The 19,243-nt window shown below is 35.9% G+C and overlaps 1 protein-coding gene across 1 annotated transcript in view; it reads left to right on the forward strand.

Moving 5' to 3' along the window:
* The window catches only part of LOC122813606 (calcium-activated chloride channel regulator 1-like), a gene marked incomplete at its 3' end in the record, with an annotated part of 1,902,671 nt that extends 1,883,868 nt beyond the window's left edge, over window positions 1–18,803 (forward strand). The window contains 1 exon segment of the mRNA XM_044086018.1: window positions 18,567–18,803. Coding sequence (XP_043941953.1) covers window positions 18,567–18,803 — 237 coding nt within the window.
* Between the last annotated feature and the right edge of the window lie 440 nt (window positions 18,804–19,243).

Consider the following 19,243-nt stretch of genomic DNA (forward strand, 5'->3'; position numbering starts at 1 on the left):
GATTTATTTATATCTTTTATCCTAACCCTAGTGCCTACCCACCAAACACCTAATGATAAAGGAAGATGAGATGTAAATAAATTAAATGGTGAAATTTTAGATAGTAAAAGTATGAAATTTGTATAGAGAATACTCAGTATTAACCTAACAAAAATTAAAATCAGTAATACATTACTAAACCTATTTACAATACAAACTAACTTCAAGATGTCCAACATATTCAATCCCTACTTAATATATTTAACTACAAGCTCCTATTTTTAGGTAAAACTATATAGTGATAAATGAATTTCCTCAATTATTTAACATACCAGTATAGCGAATATTATGATAAGAATCAAACATATTTAAAATAACATATATTACTATTAAAAGACTAATATAATCACATTACTGTATATATTAATAATCCTATGAGAAACTATCAGTAAATATATCATATATAAGCTGGTATCTTAATTATATATAAAAAGATAACTATAAATAAAGTAAAACAAAATAAGATTACACATTTACCTATAATCATATAATTAACAACAATGACTTTGTCAGTATTCATTATAGAAAATAGCTAATACAAGAAATGTTTGAAATTAGAGTATAGTCATTTAAAATTACTTCTAATATGGCAAGTATTTTCTCTATGAGATCTAGATTTTATAATTCAAACCCATATAAATGAAAATTAACTGCCAAAACTGCTGCTATTAGTAACATCCCTCAGTATTCTACTGTATAATGTATGTACTTTGTCGCCATTTAGTGATAAAATATGGATACAACTAAAAACTACTGAATAAAACCTTGTCTCTTGAAAACTAATGCAAATTTAAACATTTTGAAGGATTTGTTTAAAAATGTTTATGACATTAAATCTGCTGTATATAAGGTTAAACTGCCCTTTTAGAAAATAAGAACTTAATATGGCAACAGAATATTAAATATTTCATACACGAAATACATTCTCTTCTGTGTATCTCATGTTAAGCTAAAACAAAATAAGCTAAGATCTAAGATATTCAATCAAGTTACTCATAACATGTGTATTATAACCAACAAGCTTAGATTCAAGCCTATCTAAACTTTCAACTGAGTGTAATAGTTTCTTAGGCATAACTTAAATGTACAATCCCCCATAATGTATTTATTAAAGTACATCAAATTACTAAACAAACAAGCAAGCAGTGAAGTAAAAATGTGTTATTTAACACTACTATAACTTTAAAATGCATTATGCTTGTTAATCCACTCTTGCGTGGTTGTAATCAATAAGACTAACCTGTCTTAATGGTTGTACATATATCCGCATTTAACACTGAGTACCTTTACTCGGATTAGTGGCTGAAAAAGGGAAATGTGGATAATCGTTGTAAATGATATGAAAATAACCTCCGCTGAAGTAAAAAATGTACATCGCATATTTATAATCCTTCTATCAGTGTAAAAATAGAAGTAAAAGACTTTTTCACCGCTTACTGATTAATTACGATACACACCACTACATATGTGGTGCTATCAGCTGTCCGCAGTGAATGATGACGTCATCCACGCCTTCTGAGAGTTCCTAGAAGGTGCGTGCTGTAATACAGATGCAGCTGATGCTTTCAGGAGAAGATTTTCTCTACAGGAGGTCTCGAGATGCGCAAAATTCTCCCTCCATCAACCGCACAACTGCAAAGGGAACTTTTAAACACAAACTAAAAAGAAACTAATGTATTTTCTTCGTGAATAATGAAAAAATAGCTATATGGCAGTTTAGAAAAAACATGACAACATTTCACATGTCTGCAAAGCATATACCATCTAAGGTATATTAATCCTTGTTAACAACAAGTAAAAAATATATCTCCATTTCATTTAACATATTAGGGGAAAAGAAAAATAAAGTTAGATAATAACAGATATATGTGTTCTAAAACATGAACCATGACTGCAATATATCACATTTAAAATTCATTCAGAGTAACATATTATGACACACTGTCTGGTAGCTTTTTAAATGTTTTAACAAAAATGTCTTTAGCCTCTTTAGGATCAGAACACACAAATCTTTTTTCATTGACTGTAAAAGACAAAGTATTTGGATAAGACATACGAAATCTTATCCCTCTTTTTATCAAGTCAGCACAATAAGGCGCAAGTTTTTGTCTATTTAATTTTATTTGAGAAGGAAGATCTTGAGAAAATGACAGTTTGTGAGATTTCCATATAAATTGTTTTTTACTTTTAGCTGTCTCCAGGATTTGGAAAGTGTCTTGAAAGTTTAGTAATTTAGTATAGATAATCCTTGGTGAAGAAGAATCTTGTCTGGAACGCAATGCTCTATGTGCTCTCTCTACAATTATAGGCTTTGAGGATGTTTCACAGTTTAACAGTGTTTCAAAAATGTCTTTAGTCACAGATAATAAATTTTTATTGTCATAAGATTCTGGCAAGCCACGAATAATGATATTATTTCTTCGGCTTCTGGCTTCCAAATCCAGCAGCTTAGTTTGTATATCAGAAATAATCTTATCTTTAGATTTAAGAACAGTTTCCAATGTATCAGTTTTTATCTCTAGAGCTGTATTTCTATTTTCTATCATATCCATTCTGTCATTTATTTGTTTTAAAGTTTTACTAAAATCTGCAAACTGTTCTGAAAAGTTTTGGATGGCACTTTGGATAGGCTTTAATGCTACTTTTAATTCCTCTAAGTGAAAGTTTGAATCAATTAAGTCTTTATTACTTACTTTGGAAGTTTCAGTAGATTGTTTGGATGTCCTTAATCTTTTTGAACTGGAGTCTTTTTCAGGAGAGAGCATTGAAGAAAATTTGGCCTTTGTAGGTTGAGTCTCCATGGAGTCAGATTTTGTAGCCATGACCAGGAATGAAGTGCACTTGACAGGATTTCAGGATCCAGGAATAGCCTGAAGCAGCAGGTGATCCAACAGATGTAATATCAGAGTTGTTCTGAGGTAAAATAAGTCCCAGGATAAGAAATTCCAAGCCAAAAATAATCCAAATACGTAGAAAAAGATTAAAAAAATGTTTTTTTTGAAAAAACTGAGGAAAAAGTTTGATATAAAGTTATAAAAAACACTAAAGGTTAAATAGCTGTGAGGAGCTCAGAGAGTAGGGACTAATCTAGTCGGCAGCCATCTTGGAATCCACGTGCACTATGGATTTATTTAAACTAAGGATGGATGCACAGGTTAGTGATTAGTTATACAAAGTGACTTTGAATTAAACAGTGTTCATCAATGGCCTATGTATCTGAGAATTCTCTAACCAACGTATGAGAACTTATTCACTGAGCTAGGCAATTCAAGGAATCACTGTATTTGATTAACTGGCTTTAATGTATCAGGAAAAGTAACAGTTCATTAATGACATGGTTTGAATTTTGTGACATGTATGGGGACACTGTTAAGGATTACTTTTACAATGATTTCAAGATGAAGGCTTCCTCCTTTTGCAGAAATGGTCTGAAGTACTTTGTCAGTAGCAGTAACATCTAATGGCACCTAATGCCATAGCAGGGTTGACACATATAAAAGCCCAAACAATCTTAAACATTTAGCTTTAAGCATGAATTCTACCTTTTGGGAGAAAAATCCTAAGTAATATAGCTGACAGACTCTGTTCCTAGTCTATTAATTATGGGGGTTCTGTTTTCCTTTACTCTGTTCACTCCTGTGCTGATTCCTTTGCCAGAGTTACTGAGGCTTATATCTATTATTATGCAAATGTTTTAAAAGTAACCTAGATTTGTAATTCAGAAAGTGCACCCTTTGCCAGATCAGTTTAAACCTAGAACACTTTCAGAGTAAGTTAAATGCTTTCACTGTTTTTATTACTGTGGAGAACTTTAAGCAGGAAGTCACTTTTTATTAAACAAGTATATTAAAACTCCTGATCTTTATGGAGTGTCATGTCATCTCTGCAAAAATATTTAAAGAAAGATATATTCATGTTAGCCTAAATATGCCATTATGCCTACAAATTGGTATGTTAACTCTTGCCCTGGAAATAAGCTGTAACCGCATTCTTACAGTAAAACATAATCTTAGCTGATCCTTGTAAAGGACAGTTTCTATTTTAAGTACAGATTGCAAACCTGCACATCTTCGTACTAAACCTTAAAAGTACTTACTAGAAGTAATGTTTGTAGACAATTGTAAATTTATAATGCATCATAGGATAAATTAAAAAAAAAAAAACATTTCACACAGATCCAGCTTCAATCTCTACTGACTTTTAACTTGTTCACATAGCTGTTGTTTAAGGAAATCAGTTTGGTTGATCTATCCTGCGTATTTTATAAGTATGAATGTGAGGAGCATTACTCAACCTGAATAGTGCATTTAGATATCCTAAGTGCTGCCTAGAGATAATTTTGACTATTTTATTATCACTGTAATATATATAGTGCACAAGAGAGAACTGCCATGTGCATGCAGAGAGAGAGAGACCCCCCCCACACACACATAAATATTTGGTCCGTCTGTTAAGCCAGTAGTGGACAGCACCAGACATCAGTAACACCATATAAGAAGGAGAGGAAAAGTAGAAAATGAGATTAGTAATGGAACAGCTGCAAAGAGAAGGATTCAGTGTAGAAAATCAAATGCAGAAAGCCCCACAACAGGATAGAGCAATGGATATCCAAATTAAGGGAAAACCAGTGGAACAGGAAGCAACATATCAGGTGCCATATCAAGATGTTTTGGAGCCTTCCATAGGAAACCAGTATACAAGTTCACTTGAAAGGACTCAGAAAAAAGTCGGTGTCCCTGCCGAATGGTTCTCTCACCAAAAAAAGCTCCAAGATAATGAAAATATCACAGTGAGATACCAACCACAAAGGAACGCAGGAAAGATGTTCTTGAAAAATCACTGGTAGCTGATCAAAAAACTCTGGCAACTCACGAAAAATCCAAAACATTTATTAAGGTACACAAGATGAGCGCTTTCGCATGGTGCATCCACGCTTCATCAGATAACATTTAAAAAATCAGCTGTTATACTTATATACATCCGCTAAGCACGGGAAAGTTTTTTAATTAATTAAGGTGAAGCAAGTCCTATACTTTAGAACTTTCATTAGCTGTTACGCTCATTTCACAACACTTATAATAAATCAGACATAGAAAGGAGAAAGATAATGTCTCTGAAACATATGCATAAATATATAAAAAATCATATTGTTTTAAAAACCATATATGTCTATTGATAGCTACTATATGAGAAAAATAGTAATTATATCTAGTGATGCCTTTGCATAGATTATAAGTCAAAACCATATGCGTAATTTATGTGGAAAAAATCTCAGAAGGTACAAAGCATAAATAGTTAACCACATAGATAAATTGCGATGCTCACTATAAAAAACACTTCAAAATAACAATAGCATAGAAGGCAATGTTAGTGAACACTAACTGTTTTGTAGGTAAAAACTTAGTTCAAGTTAGACAGCCTTATGTAGAAAATTATTTATAAGGCAACATTGCACTGCTTCAATCAGTAATAAGATATACATTTCATAAAACATTATATTATTACATTGAGCCTGAAACACTAAAAGACCTCATACGCATGTAGCTTGTAACTACATCATTAAATATAGTTAAATTGATCTGTATATATATATATAGTATCTATAAAACAAAAACAAAAAATAAATTTTATATATATGTATACAAATATGTGCTATGTTACAAGATTGAACGTAATATATACGGAGCTTTTATTTCTTGGATAGTAGTACTGGCTTAATAGATAAGAAGTTATTTAATCCTGGTGCTATGTGTGCTCCTAGTCTCAGTATCCAGTTAAGTTCCATGAGCGCCAAGTCATTCTCTGCGTCACCGCCTCTAGCATTCTGCAATACCACTTGTAGAACTCTAAAACAAAAAGAATGAGTCGGAAATTCTATAGTGTGTTTTGCTAAGGCATTAGTTTCTACAGCTTTGCGTATGTCATACAAGTGGTTATAAATACGTTCTTGGAGCCTTCTTTTGGTTAATCCTACATAAAATGCCTGACATTTTGTACAAGTGGCAAGATAGACCAAATTACGGGTGTTACAATTGGCATAGAAATGTGGTCTAAAAACATAGTCTATGTTTGGATGTTTAAAAAGTTGTTCTTTAGTTATGTATTTACACCTATTGCAAGTATGGCAAGGGAATGTACCTTCATTTTTAATATGAATACTGTTCGTTGCATTGTCTTCCTTATTCAGCGTGATATGATAATCACCACATAAAATTCTTTTAAGATTTTTGCTATTCTTATAAAGGAATCTAGGATTCATGCCAACAATGTCTTTAGTTTGGGGATCAATGGTTAAAATATGCCAATTGTCGTAGACAATCTGCTGTACATTCCTTACATCACTAGTATATGTAATAGTATATTTAACATGATTACTAACCAGATCTTCTTTTTTATTGTTGTTAAAATGATGTTTTATATAACTTACATCCGCATCTAACTGCTCTATTGGTACTTTACATCCTAGTACTTCTTGTTTGATCTTCCTGACCATTGTAGGGTCATATCCTCTGTTGATAAATAATCTTTCCAAGAAAGAAGCTTCTTTAATTAGATCTACAGTTCTGCTACATAACCTAAGTATCCTCACAAATTGGCCTTTGACTATGCCATGGAAAACATGCCTTGGATGCATACTATCAAAAGTCAATATTGCATTTTTCCATGTTGGTTTTCTATATAGTGTTGTAACAATGTTGCCTTCTGGTGTAAGGCTGAGTGTGACATCAAGAAAACTTATTTGTGTGAAGGAAGTTTCCTTAGTAAAACGCAAAAATGTGGTGGTCGTTCCTAGATAATTCAGGAACGTCTCAAACAGTTCCAAGGTACCTTCCCAAACAATTATAATGTCGTCCACAAAATGCCTATAGAATTTAACAGACTTGAATTTCTCATTATTGAATAAATATAGCTTCTCCCACCACAGGACTACCAAATTGGCGTAAGTATTTGCACAGGGGGTGCCAAGTTCACTTGAAGTTAGACAGGAAGGAAAGGAACAGGAAACTGTGGAAACTCTGATGCAGTCAATGTTGAGGAGTGATAAGCTAGTGTGTTTACATATGACAAAACAACAGATGACACAGGATGAAATTGAAGAGAATGTTCCACAAGATGATGTTATAGAACTTTCTATAGAATGCCCGCAGGAAATGGAAAACAAGGGATGTGCCCTCACTATGGAAGAAAAGGAGTTAAGAGAAGAGTTGCTTGATTTAATAGACAAAGACAGCTATATCAAGATCAATGAGAGAAATAGACTGCAGAAGGTTAAAAAAAAAAACAAAAGTCAGAATCTTGATAAAACAAATGAACACAGTAATTAGGACTGTCCATAGAGATCCATCTGATATAACAGAAGTAAACAGAATATATTACTGTGCTGCTAAATTAATAACTGACAAAATTCTAACACAGGAACATAGCGTAGCAAGGGAAAAGGGGGGCAAAAGTGAATACCATCATGGAAATATCAAATAGAGAAAACTATAAAGCAGCTAAGACAAGAAGTGTCATTGTTAGAAGATTATAGAAGAGGGAACAGATCAACAAAAATATTAAGAAAGTTAAATATGATAAAAGCAATGTGCAGTATTAGAACAGACTAGGATCTATTATGCACTATTGGAGATAAACTAAAAATCTCAAAACAGGCGGAAAGACTCATAAGATACGAAGATAAATATAAGGGAAAAGCACAAAATAAGCAATTTACTAATGACCCAAAAAAGTTTTATAGAGAATTGGGAAATAAGGTAAAAGGAATTGATAGACCGCTGGAAAAAGAGGAAGTAGATACATTTTGAAGAAGTATCCATGAAGATCCTGTGGAACATAACAAAGATGCTAAATGGATAGAAGAAGCAAAAGAAAGAATAAAAAGTTTAAAAGTACAGGATGTGAAATGGGATGAAATAACAGCCAGAGAGATTGAAACAAAGTTGAGAAAAGCCTCTAATTGGAAAACCCCAGGCCCAAATGCAGTACCTAACTTTTGGCTTAAAGTATTAACTTCTTTACACGAGGATCTAGCCATGAGTAAGAACTATTTGTATGCACACCCCGAGCAGACACTGCACTGGTTAACAACAGGAAAAACAATGCTCTTACTTAAGAGTGAACCTGCAAGCTACCCTAAAAATGATAGACCAATAACTTGTCTTCCGACGACGTATAAACTATACACGTGGATTGACGCTGACAGAGTTTAGAGTCATTTAGAAGAAAACTCAATTATGGCAGTAGAACAAAAGGGCAATAAAAGAAAGTCATATGGAACAAAGGATCATTTGTTGTTAAATAAAGTTATAGTGGAGAACTGTAAGAAAGGGAAGAATCTAAGTATGGCATGGATTGACTAAAAAAAAACATTTGATAGTATCCCACATTCATGGATAAAAGAGTGGTTAAAATGTATAAGGTACATCCTACACTGATTGATTACATTGTAGTAACCATGAAACAGTGGCAGACCACTTTGCAATTAATCCATGATAAAGGAAAGATTATTATCCCAGGGATAAAAATCCAAAGGGGGATATTCCAGGGTGACTCCCTGTTACCATTGCTATTTTGCCTTACCATTAATCCATTAAGCTGTTTACTTAACAGCTTAGGTCATGGCTATAATTTGGCTTTTAGAAAACAACAAAGTCTCATGACTTCTCATCTTCTCTTTGTCGATGATTTAAAATTGTATAGCTCATCAGATGAGGAACTGAAAGCACAGCTGCAGGTTGTCAAAACTTTTTCAGATGATATTAGAATGTCATTTGGTCTTGATAGATGTGCAAAAGCAACCTTTAAAAAAGGAAAATTGCAGCACCAGGAAAACATCAGTTTGGGACAAGAATGTGATATAAAAGAACTTGAGCAAGAGGGGGTGTAGAAATACTTGGGAATTGATGAAGGATCAGCAATAAAACATGAACAAATGTAAATAAAGCTTAGTAAGGAGTACTTTAGAAGACTTTAATTAATCCTGAAAACAGCACTGACACCTAGGAACAAGATCCAAGCTATAAATCAGTTTGCTCATCCTGTCCTAACTTATAGTTTTGGTGTGATTGACTGGCCCCAAAAAGTGTTGGATAGATTGGATATTAAAACAAGAAGGATGCTTCATGCTCACCAAATGATTTATAAAAATCAGTGTATACCAAGATTATATATTTCCCATTCAGAAGGAGGGATGGGCCTCCTTGAAACTGATTACATGTATAGATCTGCAATTGTGGGGCTCCACACATATCTACTGACCTCACAAGATCCAAATGTGGTGAAAGTTTTGAAATGTGAGGAGAATAATTCTAAGCTGACTTCTCTGCTTAATTTAGCAAAAGCATATCGACATCAAGCAGGAATGGAAATGAAACCAGAAGTGGATAAAAACCAGAAAGCAACTGAATGTGCTAAAAAACAAAAGAAAGAATATAAGGTGAAGGACCAGAAGAGAAGGCAAGAAATGTGGAAAAAACATAAATATAGATGCAAGTATAGAAAACTTCTGGAAGAGCCTCATGTTGATCAAGAAAGAATGCAGGAATGGTTAAGGAGAGGTGAATTTACATCAAGAAATGAAAGGTTAATACTGGCATCCCAAGATAGTCGGCTGCGTACATGCTGGTTTACTAAGTCCATTGAACATGTGGGAGAAACAGACATATGTAGGTTTTGTGGAACCGAATTGGAAACAGTCACACACCTTATTGCTGGTTGTGACTCTCTGATGGCAGAGGGACTGTATACTGAAAGGCATAATAATGTGGTGAGATTGTTACACTGGAGATTGTGCAAACATTATGGTATCAAAGTGGCTGAAAAACACTGGAAACATGAGCCACAGAAAATCATAGAAAATGATGAAGTCTACATCACATGGGTTCACCCAATACCAACAGGCAAAAAGATAGATGCTAGAAAACTGGATATAGTGGTCCAAGAAAAGAAGACAAAAGTAGCATTGATCATTGAAATCGCCACACCTAGTGACTACAGTGTCTTGCATACAGACAGACACAAAGTCATAAAATGCCTCGATCCGCAGGCAGAAATGAGAGCCATGTGGAAGAAAGATACCCAGGCAGTTCCAATAGTAGTAGGAGCAACTGGTCTTATAAAAAAGAATTTACAATCATATTTAGATATGTTGCCAATTCATGTAACACCATAAGAATTACAGAAGGAGTCATTACTGGGCACATTGCGGGTGCTGCGAAGAGCACTTTTGGCTAACATCAAAGAGTGAGGCAATACTAATTTCATGAACTTTAATTTTACTTTGTCTTAGGAATGTGGTCCATTCCCATCATGGTATTAGAAACCCAAAAGACTTGCAGAAATTAAAAAAGAAGGAGCATTATTTAATGAAGAACCTACAGATAATTTTCACACCTCTGGAAACTGTTTGGTGAATACAACACCCACTTAGTATTTCAAATAACTCCTACAGAAATGTATTGGTGAAGTGCTGAGAACTGAAACACTCCTGAAGGAATAACTGAATATAAAAAATGTGTTATTTACTAAATTCCACTCTTGCTTTTTAATATTCATGCTGAATTGAAGATATAGTCAACACTTTAACATGGTATAATACGGGTCTACTTCATAAGATCGACAGACCATTTGATCGACATTCATTTGGCCGACAGCTCATTTGGTCGACAACCAGTATTCAAGGCAAAAACCTGGGAATTGCCCCCCCTCCCCAATGTTGCGCGACCCTGGAGTTTATATATATAGTTAGTGGCGTGTGGGGGGCACAGCCCCCCACATTGGAGGATGTGGGGGATGAAGCCCCCCACCTATTTTTCATTTAAAACATGAAAATACAACAAAAACTACACATTTTAAACAAAAATAAGTGGGGGACTTTGCCCCCTACACCCCCCCAACTATATATATCAACTCCAGGGTCGCAAAACATTGGGGAGGGGGACACATCCCTGTTAAATGCCTTGAATACTGGTTGTCAACTAAATGAGCTGTCGACCAAATGAATGTTGAAAAAAATGGTCTGTCGATCTTATGAAGTAGACCCGGTATAATACATATAGGCAAAAGTAGCATTTTTAGTGATAAATCATACCTACACATATTCTTCCCCTAATACTTCTTTCACTCCTCCTCTCCTACCTCTACCTGCTCACCAATCTACCTGACACATCTCATCCCCCCTTTCCACATTACCTAATCTTACCACAAGCATGAGTCATCCCCCACAAATCACATCTCTTCTCATCCCTACAATTGTAATAAGATTCTTCTTTTTTTTCAAGTGACCCATTACTGTTAACAGAACCTCTACCCCCCTTCCAATCACTCCTAACCCTAATTCCCACCTTGACTCAAAACCAGATACTAAGCATTCCAAATAACTTTTCTCCCACCTACTTCACCTTATCTCTATACTTCTCTCGACGATATCCATCCAAACCCTGGACCCTCTTCTGTTCAGCCTACCTGCCCACCCCTATCACCTAATCCTCCCTGTAAAAATCTATTCATTTTGCAACACTAAATGCCCAAAGCTTATGCAACAAAATTCCTAACTTCCATGCCTGGCTCCTTCACAATCACCTTGACATTCTCTCTATCTCCAAAACATGGCTAAAACCCCATATAACTGACTCTGAAATTACTCCTCCCAACTACAGTATTATAAGAAATGACAGAACCCATAAGAAAGGTGGTGGAGTAGCTCTTCCCTTCTCTTCCTCCTTATCTATGACACCCTATACTAAGACCATACCTCAGTTTGATACTACCAAGTTAACTCTAGCCTTCCTAAAAATAAACACAAAAACATTTATATTGTTGCCCTATAAATTCTCCCCGGCAACAACATCCCTATTCTGGAGGAAGTCCTCTCTTAGATTTCAAATAACATACAAAATGAAACTATAATCCTGGGCAATGTTAATATTAATTGGACTATCATTCAATCACCCACAACCTCCCAAAATTTAAACCTATATAACTTCACCCAGCTAATTAACTCACCTACCAGAGTCTCTAAGGACAGCTCCTCCGGCAGCACCCTAGACTGGATACTAGTTTCTCACCCCGATACTATGTCTGACAGTGGTACCCTTCCAGACTCTCTTAGCAATCATCTCCCTGCATTTGTCCATTGCTCTCCCTCCACTCTTCATCTAAATCACAACTATATATCCACTAGCTCTATGAAAAAATGTCAATCCTCAAGCCTTCTCCGACTCTCTAAAGCACATAAACTGGCACCCTCTAAAATCTCTACCCTTGGATAATGCTGTTACTTATTTCAATACTACATTCATCAACCTGTTAAGACAGATTTGCTCCCCCTAGAACTAAAAGAGTAAAACACAATACCAGCCCTTGGATAACCAAACAGACCATAACCCTCATGCACCTCTGGGACAAAGCATGGAAACTTTACCAGAAATACAAAATCTCCTCCTCCCTGACTGATTATAAGCAACAATGCAACAAAGTCAAACAACACATAACCTCTGACCACAAATCTTACTTCTCATTACTTCAGAATAATCACAATACTAACCCCCAAAAGTTTTGGAATAAAATCTCGACTCTCCTCCATCCTGGTAAAAAGAAAAACCCATGCCCAGATCCTAACGCCTCTGATTTCTCCTTAGCTACGCAATTTAACTCCTTCTTCATACAGTCAATAGCCAAACTCACCACATCTTTCTCAACAAACATACCTTCCCTACATTCACCTACCTCCCCCAACACACCCTCCACCACCTCCAATACCTCTCAACTCCCCACTTTTTCTCTCAAACCCATCCTATCTCTACCATAAAAAAACTCCTACAAAAATTGGAACCATGTTCAAATGCCCCAGATAACCTCCCATCTAATTTCCTCAAGCTTGCTGCCACTGGCTTAGTCCTCCCCATCTCCATCTTAATAAACCGATCAATTCAAGAATCATACGTACCACTATTCTGGAAAAAAGACTTCACCATTCCCCTTCACAAAGGGGGTAACAATAATCAACATCTCTAATTTCCATCCCATTGCCATCCTTTCCCCTATCTCTAAAATTCTAGAAAAGTGCATTCATCTACAACTACTACCCTATATCCTAGATAACCTTCTCCTAAACCCAACACAATATAGATTTAGACCTGGACACAGCACCACCACCACTCTCCTCTCTTTACTTGAAACCGTTAATTCTGTATGTGACTCCAGTAATCTCTTATCTAACCTCCTGCTAGACTTATCGAAGGTTTTTGATACTATCTCCCATGCCCTTCTCTTGTCTAAACTCTCTCATCTTAATCTATCCACCTCCTCTATCAATTGGTTCACCAGCACCAACTGAATGAGCAATCTCATAAACTCAAAACCCTGCCTGTCAACTAAATCAAGCAATTGGCTATGAAATGAGGATCCTTGAACTAATCCTGCTGGGAAATGCCATTGCCTAAGCCCCTTTGGAACAATTTTCCTCTCTATGCACTCTTCGAGGTAGGAATTCTCTAATTGTAATTTCTTACATTTGAATAACTTAGCATCAAACTCGCTAATAAGTGTGTTAATGTTGTCAAACACAGAACCGATGGCCCCTACATCAAGTTCGCCTTCATTTATGTTCAAGTTCAAGGATCCTCATTTCATAGCCAATTGCTTGATTTATTTGACAGGCAGGGTTTTGAGTTTATGAGATTGCTCATTCAGTACTATGATCAACAAATAAATGTTTTAAGAGGGGAATTAGCAGAACTGGAACAAAAAATTAAGGAACACCAGGACTTCTTAAGGTATAAATACGACTATGCTCGTATTTTTACAAGCATAGAGGCCACCACTAACAAATTATGTGTAAACAAGAAGAAGAAAATTAGGAGGGACATACAACAGTATACGGCCAAGACAGCTTATCCTGCACCCTCACAGGCTAGTAAATTAAAGAACACAAAACATAGGAATAATCACAAAGGAAACGTAGTCACTTCGATAAAAGACGGGCATGTTTATCCCTGAGTAGGACAAGAGGTACAGTGCCTAGATGATTTTCTGAATGATGAAGGTACCTCTAACCAAGGTAACAACTTTCGGGGGGATGACTTCGAAGATGAGCTAGAAGTCATAGTAACACCCGAAGAAGTTGATCGGATACCTCCATTACAGTTGGGAGCCCCTAACCATAGAGTGGTGGATATAAGCGAGGATCACAACCAGGGTTTTTGGGAAGGCCAGAACACACACCAGATGAATTTGAGGTCGAAGAGGATTGCGACATCAGTAACAAATTCAAAGAGCAGGCAGAATCAGGGGAGGCTATGACATCTGAGGAGAAACATCCCATAATAGTACACAGCTCAGAAGGGGATTTTAAGATTTTTAATTACACCTCTTTGAATATTACTAAAGATATGGTGGATTTTTTCTCTAAGGGTCTAGGCTTTGTCCCCGACTCCCACATGGATCTAGTTAAAACTATAATAGACCTCAAATTATTCGTACGTAAATTGAATTTAACAACTGTTTTGGGTAAAGGTTCTTCTTTGATTAACCCCTTTAGAATAGCTAGCTTATTTAACCCACCCTTGGTCAACAACTTGAGATCATTTGAGAAAGTTTGTGAGCTGGACTTAAGGCATCTAGCGGAAAACAAGGGTAACAGGAAGAAAAACATACTCAACATTTCTAGTGAACAGCGTGATTTTTTGACTTTAATCCAGGATTGCAACATACGGGTTATGAAACCCGATAAGGGCAATGGGCTTATCTTTATGAACAACAATCATTATTTGGATGAATTATCTACACATTTAGACAATGGTCCATATGAGAGCATTAGCCTGAATGAAGTTAATAAAGCGCACAGTTACATCAGAAACACAATCGAGGACTTATTTTTGGAAGAATTTATAGACCAGGACATACATTCCTACTTATCCATGGTGGCACCAAAAATGCCGAAATTCTTTGGAGTTCCAAAAATTCATAAGTCTATTATTAAACCCCCATTTAGACCAATTGTTGATAGTAGGGGGTCTATTTTGGTTGGATGCGCTAAATATGTTGATACAATCCTCAAACCACTCATTAAAACAGAGAAACATATTTGTAGGGACTCGTGGCACTTTTTAGAAAACGTCAACGAAATAGTTTTTGACCCAAAATTTATCTTTTTGACAGTGGACATAAAAGATTTATATACAGTGATTCCACAACATTTGGGCTTAGAATGGTTAAGACTATTTATGGAAAACAAAAAAGTACCCCAAAACATAGTCTATATCACTGAAACATTACTGGAGTTGATCCTGAAATATAGTTTTTTTAATTTTAATGGGCTCACTTACAAGCAAACTACAGGGGTGGCCATGGGCTCCCCGTGTGGTGGAGCATTTGCAAATTGCGTTATTGCACAATGGGAAAACACTCTTCTATTCACCAATGAAGTTTTCAAAAAACATGTCGCCTGGTACACCAGATACCAGGACAACATGTTTTTCCTATGGAAGGGCCCTGTAGAGGAAATAAAAGCCTTTATACAAATTATGAAGACATTCACAAGCTTTCTGGATTTTACATTTGAAGTGAATTCCAATGAAATCAATTACTTGGATATATTGCTAATAAAGGATTACGAAGAATCAAGGTTCATCAGCAGGATTTATCGTAAACCCACTTACTCAAATGGATTTCTACATTTCAGTAGTTGCCACCCTTACCATCAAAAGAAGGCGGTGGTGAAAGGACAGATGGTAAGGGCGGCACGCATGACTACTAGGGATGTAGATTTTAACAAGGAGTGCGATAAATTGAATACTATGTTCTTAAATAGAGGTTACCCCCAGGTCCTTCTTATTGAAATCAAAAAGGAAGTAGAAAGTAAAAGGCTCGTTGGATATTTTAAGCCTATTTTAAATCCAGGGCCCTCCGAGAATCATATAAATCAAGACAGCACGGAAATAGCGACAATTAATAGCGTTAAGGTTGATTTAGGAACAAAATTTTTGTGCACGTTTTCAGTAGACCATTTTTACATTAGAGACATCTTACAAAAGAATTGGTCAATTATTAAGGAGGACAAACAGTTGATAGACCTGTTAGGCTCAACCCCAGGATTCACATTTAGAAAAGGTTGCTCATTGAAATCCCTCCTGGAGAGAAATAAAAGAACATTCACCAATAGGGCTAAGGGCATGACCCAATGTGGGACATGCCGTCAGTGTAAAAATATTCAAGAAGGGTCACAACTTAACATCAATAAAAAGGCATATAAAGTTATGGGTAATTTTAATTGTGGGACTAAAGCTGTGGTTTACGTGGCCTTATGCAATCTGTGTTCGGCTTTCTATATAGGAAAGACCGAAAGGGCACTTAAAAAACGCATATATGAACATCTATATGCTATTGTAAAGGTTGATACAAAGAATGCATTGGCCCGTCATGTCATCGATTACCCCAGCCACACTTTTCATTTTGCTGTGTTAAAACAAGTAGCAACAGATCTAAATAGTGGCCCCTGGCAGGTAAACCTGGAAAAGGAAGAATTGTTTTGGCAGGTGAGAACGGGAGCGTACATATATCCTGGATTAAATGACGCTATTTCTCTATCCTGTATCCTCAAAACCATAGCTATGAGGAGATAACATACCCATTTTGTCCAGATTAGTTTACCTTTGGGTTTAATTATATCTTTTTCATGCACCATGGGACATTTTCAGATATTTTTAGTAAATTTATTCATTCATTTGTTACATAGCATAGCCATAGTTCTTACTTGTAGTGAGATGGTGTATAGGTTAAGCTATCTGTGGGCTTTGGTGCCACATTGACACTGTTTGTAGGTACACACGCCCCAAACACGAGTTAGTTGTTTTTGTTTTTATTTGAGGAGTGGGGGGTTAGTTTTGCTTTGTATGGCTATTGGAGCTTGCCACCACTCTAGTGCACACATATAGGTTTATACAACCAAAATTAAGCAGAAATGGCTTTTTGATTTTTAAAAGCGGTTGGATCAATTGTATATTATTTAATCAATAATCAAAACCGCTTAAATAACTTGTATGTAATGATGAAATTTAAATTTTAAAGAGTGTTTTTAAATAATGGTGTTTTTAACAATGGTGTTTTTATATATATAAAAAATGTTTTTATTTGTAATGCACATTAATAGTGACAAGGAATTCTTTAATTGAAGGTGGATATCAATTAAAAGTTTATTAATTGGGAGGGATTACAAGTATTTAAACTTCCTCCTCCTTGTCAGTAACTGTTTTGTCTGAGGAAGGTTGGTTATTAAACCTACCGAAAGTTCTTGTTTAATAAAAGTGCTAACATTACGGTTTTTACAGCTATCGCTTGGTTATTGGATTATTTCATCACATCTGCACTAGCTTCCTTCGGGGTTTTCTATTTAAACACATACTGTCTACCACCTTCCTTCTTCCCTCCCTCTTATATAGTGCCCCCCTCCTTACTAACCTTCAGTCCAGTCTAAAGACAAAACTAGCTTCCTGCTATAACAAAATCTCAAAGTTTGTTTCCGGAACCAGATCCTCCACCCACCACTGTAATGCCCTCCACATACTAACTTGGCTTGAACTGCCCAAATACCTCTGCACATAAATTCATCTTTAAACCCTTTCTCTGCCCCTCCCTTGCCTCCACTCTCAAAAAGCACCAACCAGACAGATTACTCAGGTCCCACAATCAGAACCTGCTTGAACTATACAAACCTGTATGCACCCCGGGCAAACATTAGTTATCCTTCTCTCTAGCAAGGCTCAGGAATTCCCTTCCACCACAAACTTTTGCCACCAGTAAGCACTCTTCCTTTAAGACCCTACTCCATTCCCACCGCTCATCTCATTGGGAATGTTCATGCTCTCACCCCTCATGATTTCCCTCTACCTCTCCTCACTTTTTCTGATACCTCTCTCATCTATCTTCCATACTGTCACTTACTACAACCTTGGTCCCCACTTACTATTGTTCTACATTCTAGCCAATTTCCCTTCCAACCTCCTCATACTTTCTACTCCTACACCCCCTCCTCCTAGCACCCTGAACTTCCCTTTTTTTCTCCTGCTGGTGCATGCTACACCATATGTCTTAAAAAAAGTTATTTTTTTTTTTTGTAATAAGATTTGCATTTTTTTGCATACTATTATGTTTTAAAACTATGAGATATATTTTGTTGTTACGTCTATTTTTTAACTATGTTGGAGCTTTTCTCCCCAGGACTCCATTGAAAATGGGCTTTTTTGGCCCAGTGGAATATCCTGGTAAACAAACTGTAAAATAAAATAAAAATAAATAAAAAATTCATTAGAAAAAAAACTATGTTCCCTTATGAAATGAAGCTTACAGTGCTGCTTTTGCAATATCAAAATCCTTCATAATGTAGCATGCCTTTATTTAGGCATATGGAATACTGTAATGTTAAATATTGCATGGATGTCTTCCAGAAAGTTTCACTTATATATATATATTGTAATGTGTTTCTACTGATTTGAAAATTGATTTTTATAATTATAAATTTTATTTTGAAGGTCAGGTCCAGTTTAATCCATCAAAGCCACCAGTAAAAGATGACGACCTTAATATTGTTGTGGGCAGCTTCAGCAGAACATCTTCAGGGGGATCGTTTTCTGTAGCTGGAGTTCCATCTGGACCTCTCCCAGACATCTTCCCACCCAATAAAATTACTGATCTGGAAGCTGAAATGAAAGAAGACACATTCATCTTGACATGGACTGCACCAGGAAATCACTATGATCTTGGAAATGGTAAAACAATTAATTTGTGTTTGGATATAATAAGAGTGTTTTGTTTAGTTGCCTGTATTCCTGGAAGTGACCTTAACTATTTTGCATTTAAGTAAGGGGAATAGGGGTATGAAACATTTTGTTAAATGGTACCAGTTGTGCCTTTTCTTAAACTGAGATTTTAAATATATGCTGCTGTATTATTTTTTTCTAAACCACATCCACTCTTTCCCAACAAACTCAGATTTCACAAACTAGATTGCCCATCAGTCAAGTATATTTTCTAACACCTGGCAAGTGAATGCCCACCCTATTGCTTCAGCATCCTTAGTGTAGTTTCCCAATGATACACTTTAAGTTCTTTACTTTTCTTCATCTCCATGAACTCCGGCCTAACCAACAACCCCTGACAGAAAATTATTTGCTATGCAGATAATATAGTCCTCACCTAAGCTAAGCCT

This window comes from Protopterus annectens, chromosome 10.part0 (genome assembly GCF_019279795.1).
Source record: "Protopterus annectens isolate FY-2018-M chromosome 10.part0, PAN1.0, whole genome shotgun sequence".
NCBI classification, from domain to species: domain Eukaryota; kingdom Metazoa; phylum Chordata; order Ceratodontiformes; family Protopteridae; genus Protopterus; species Protopterus annectens.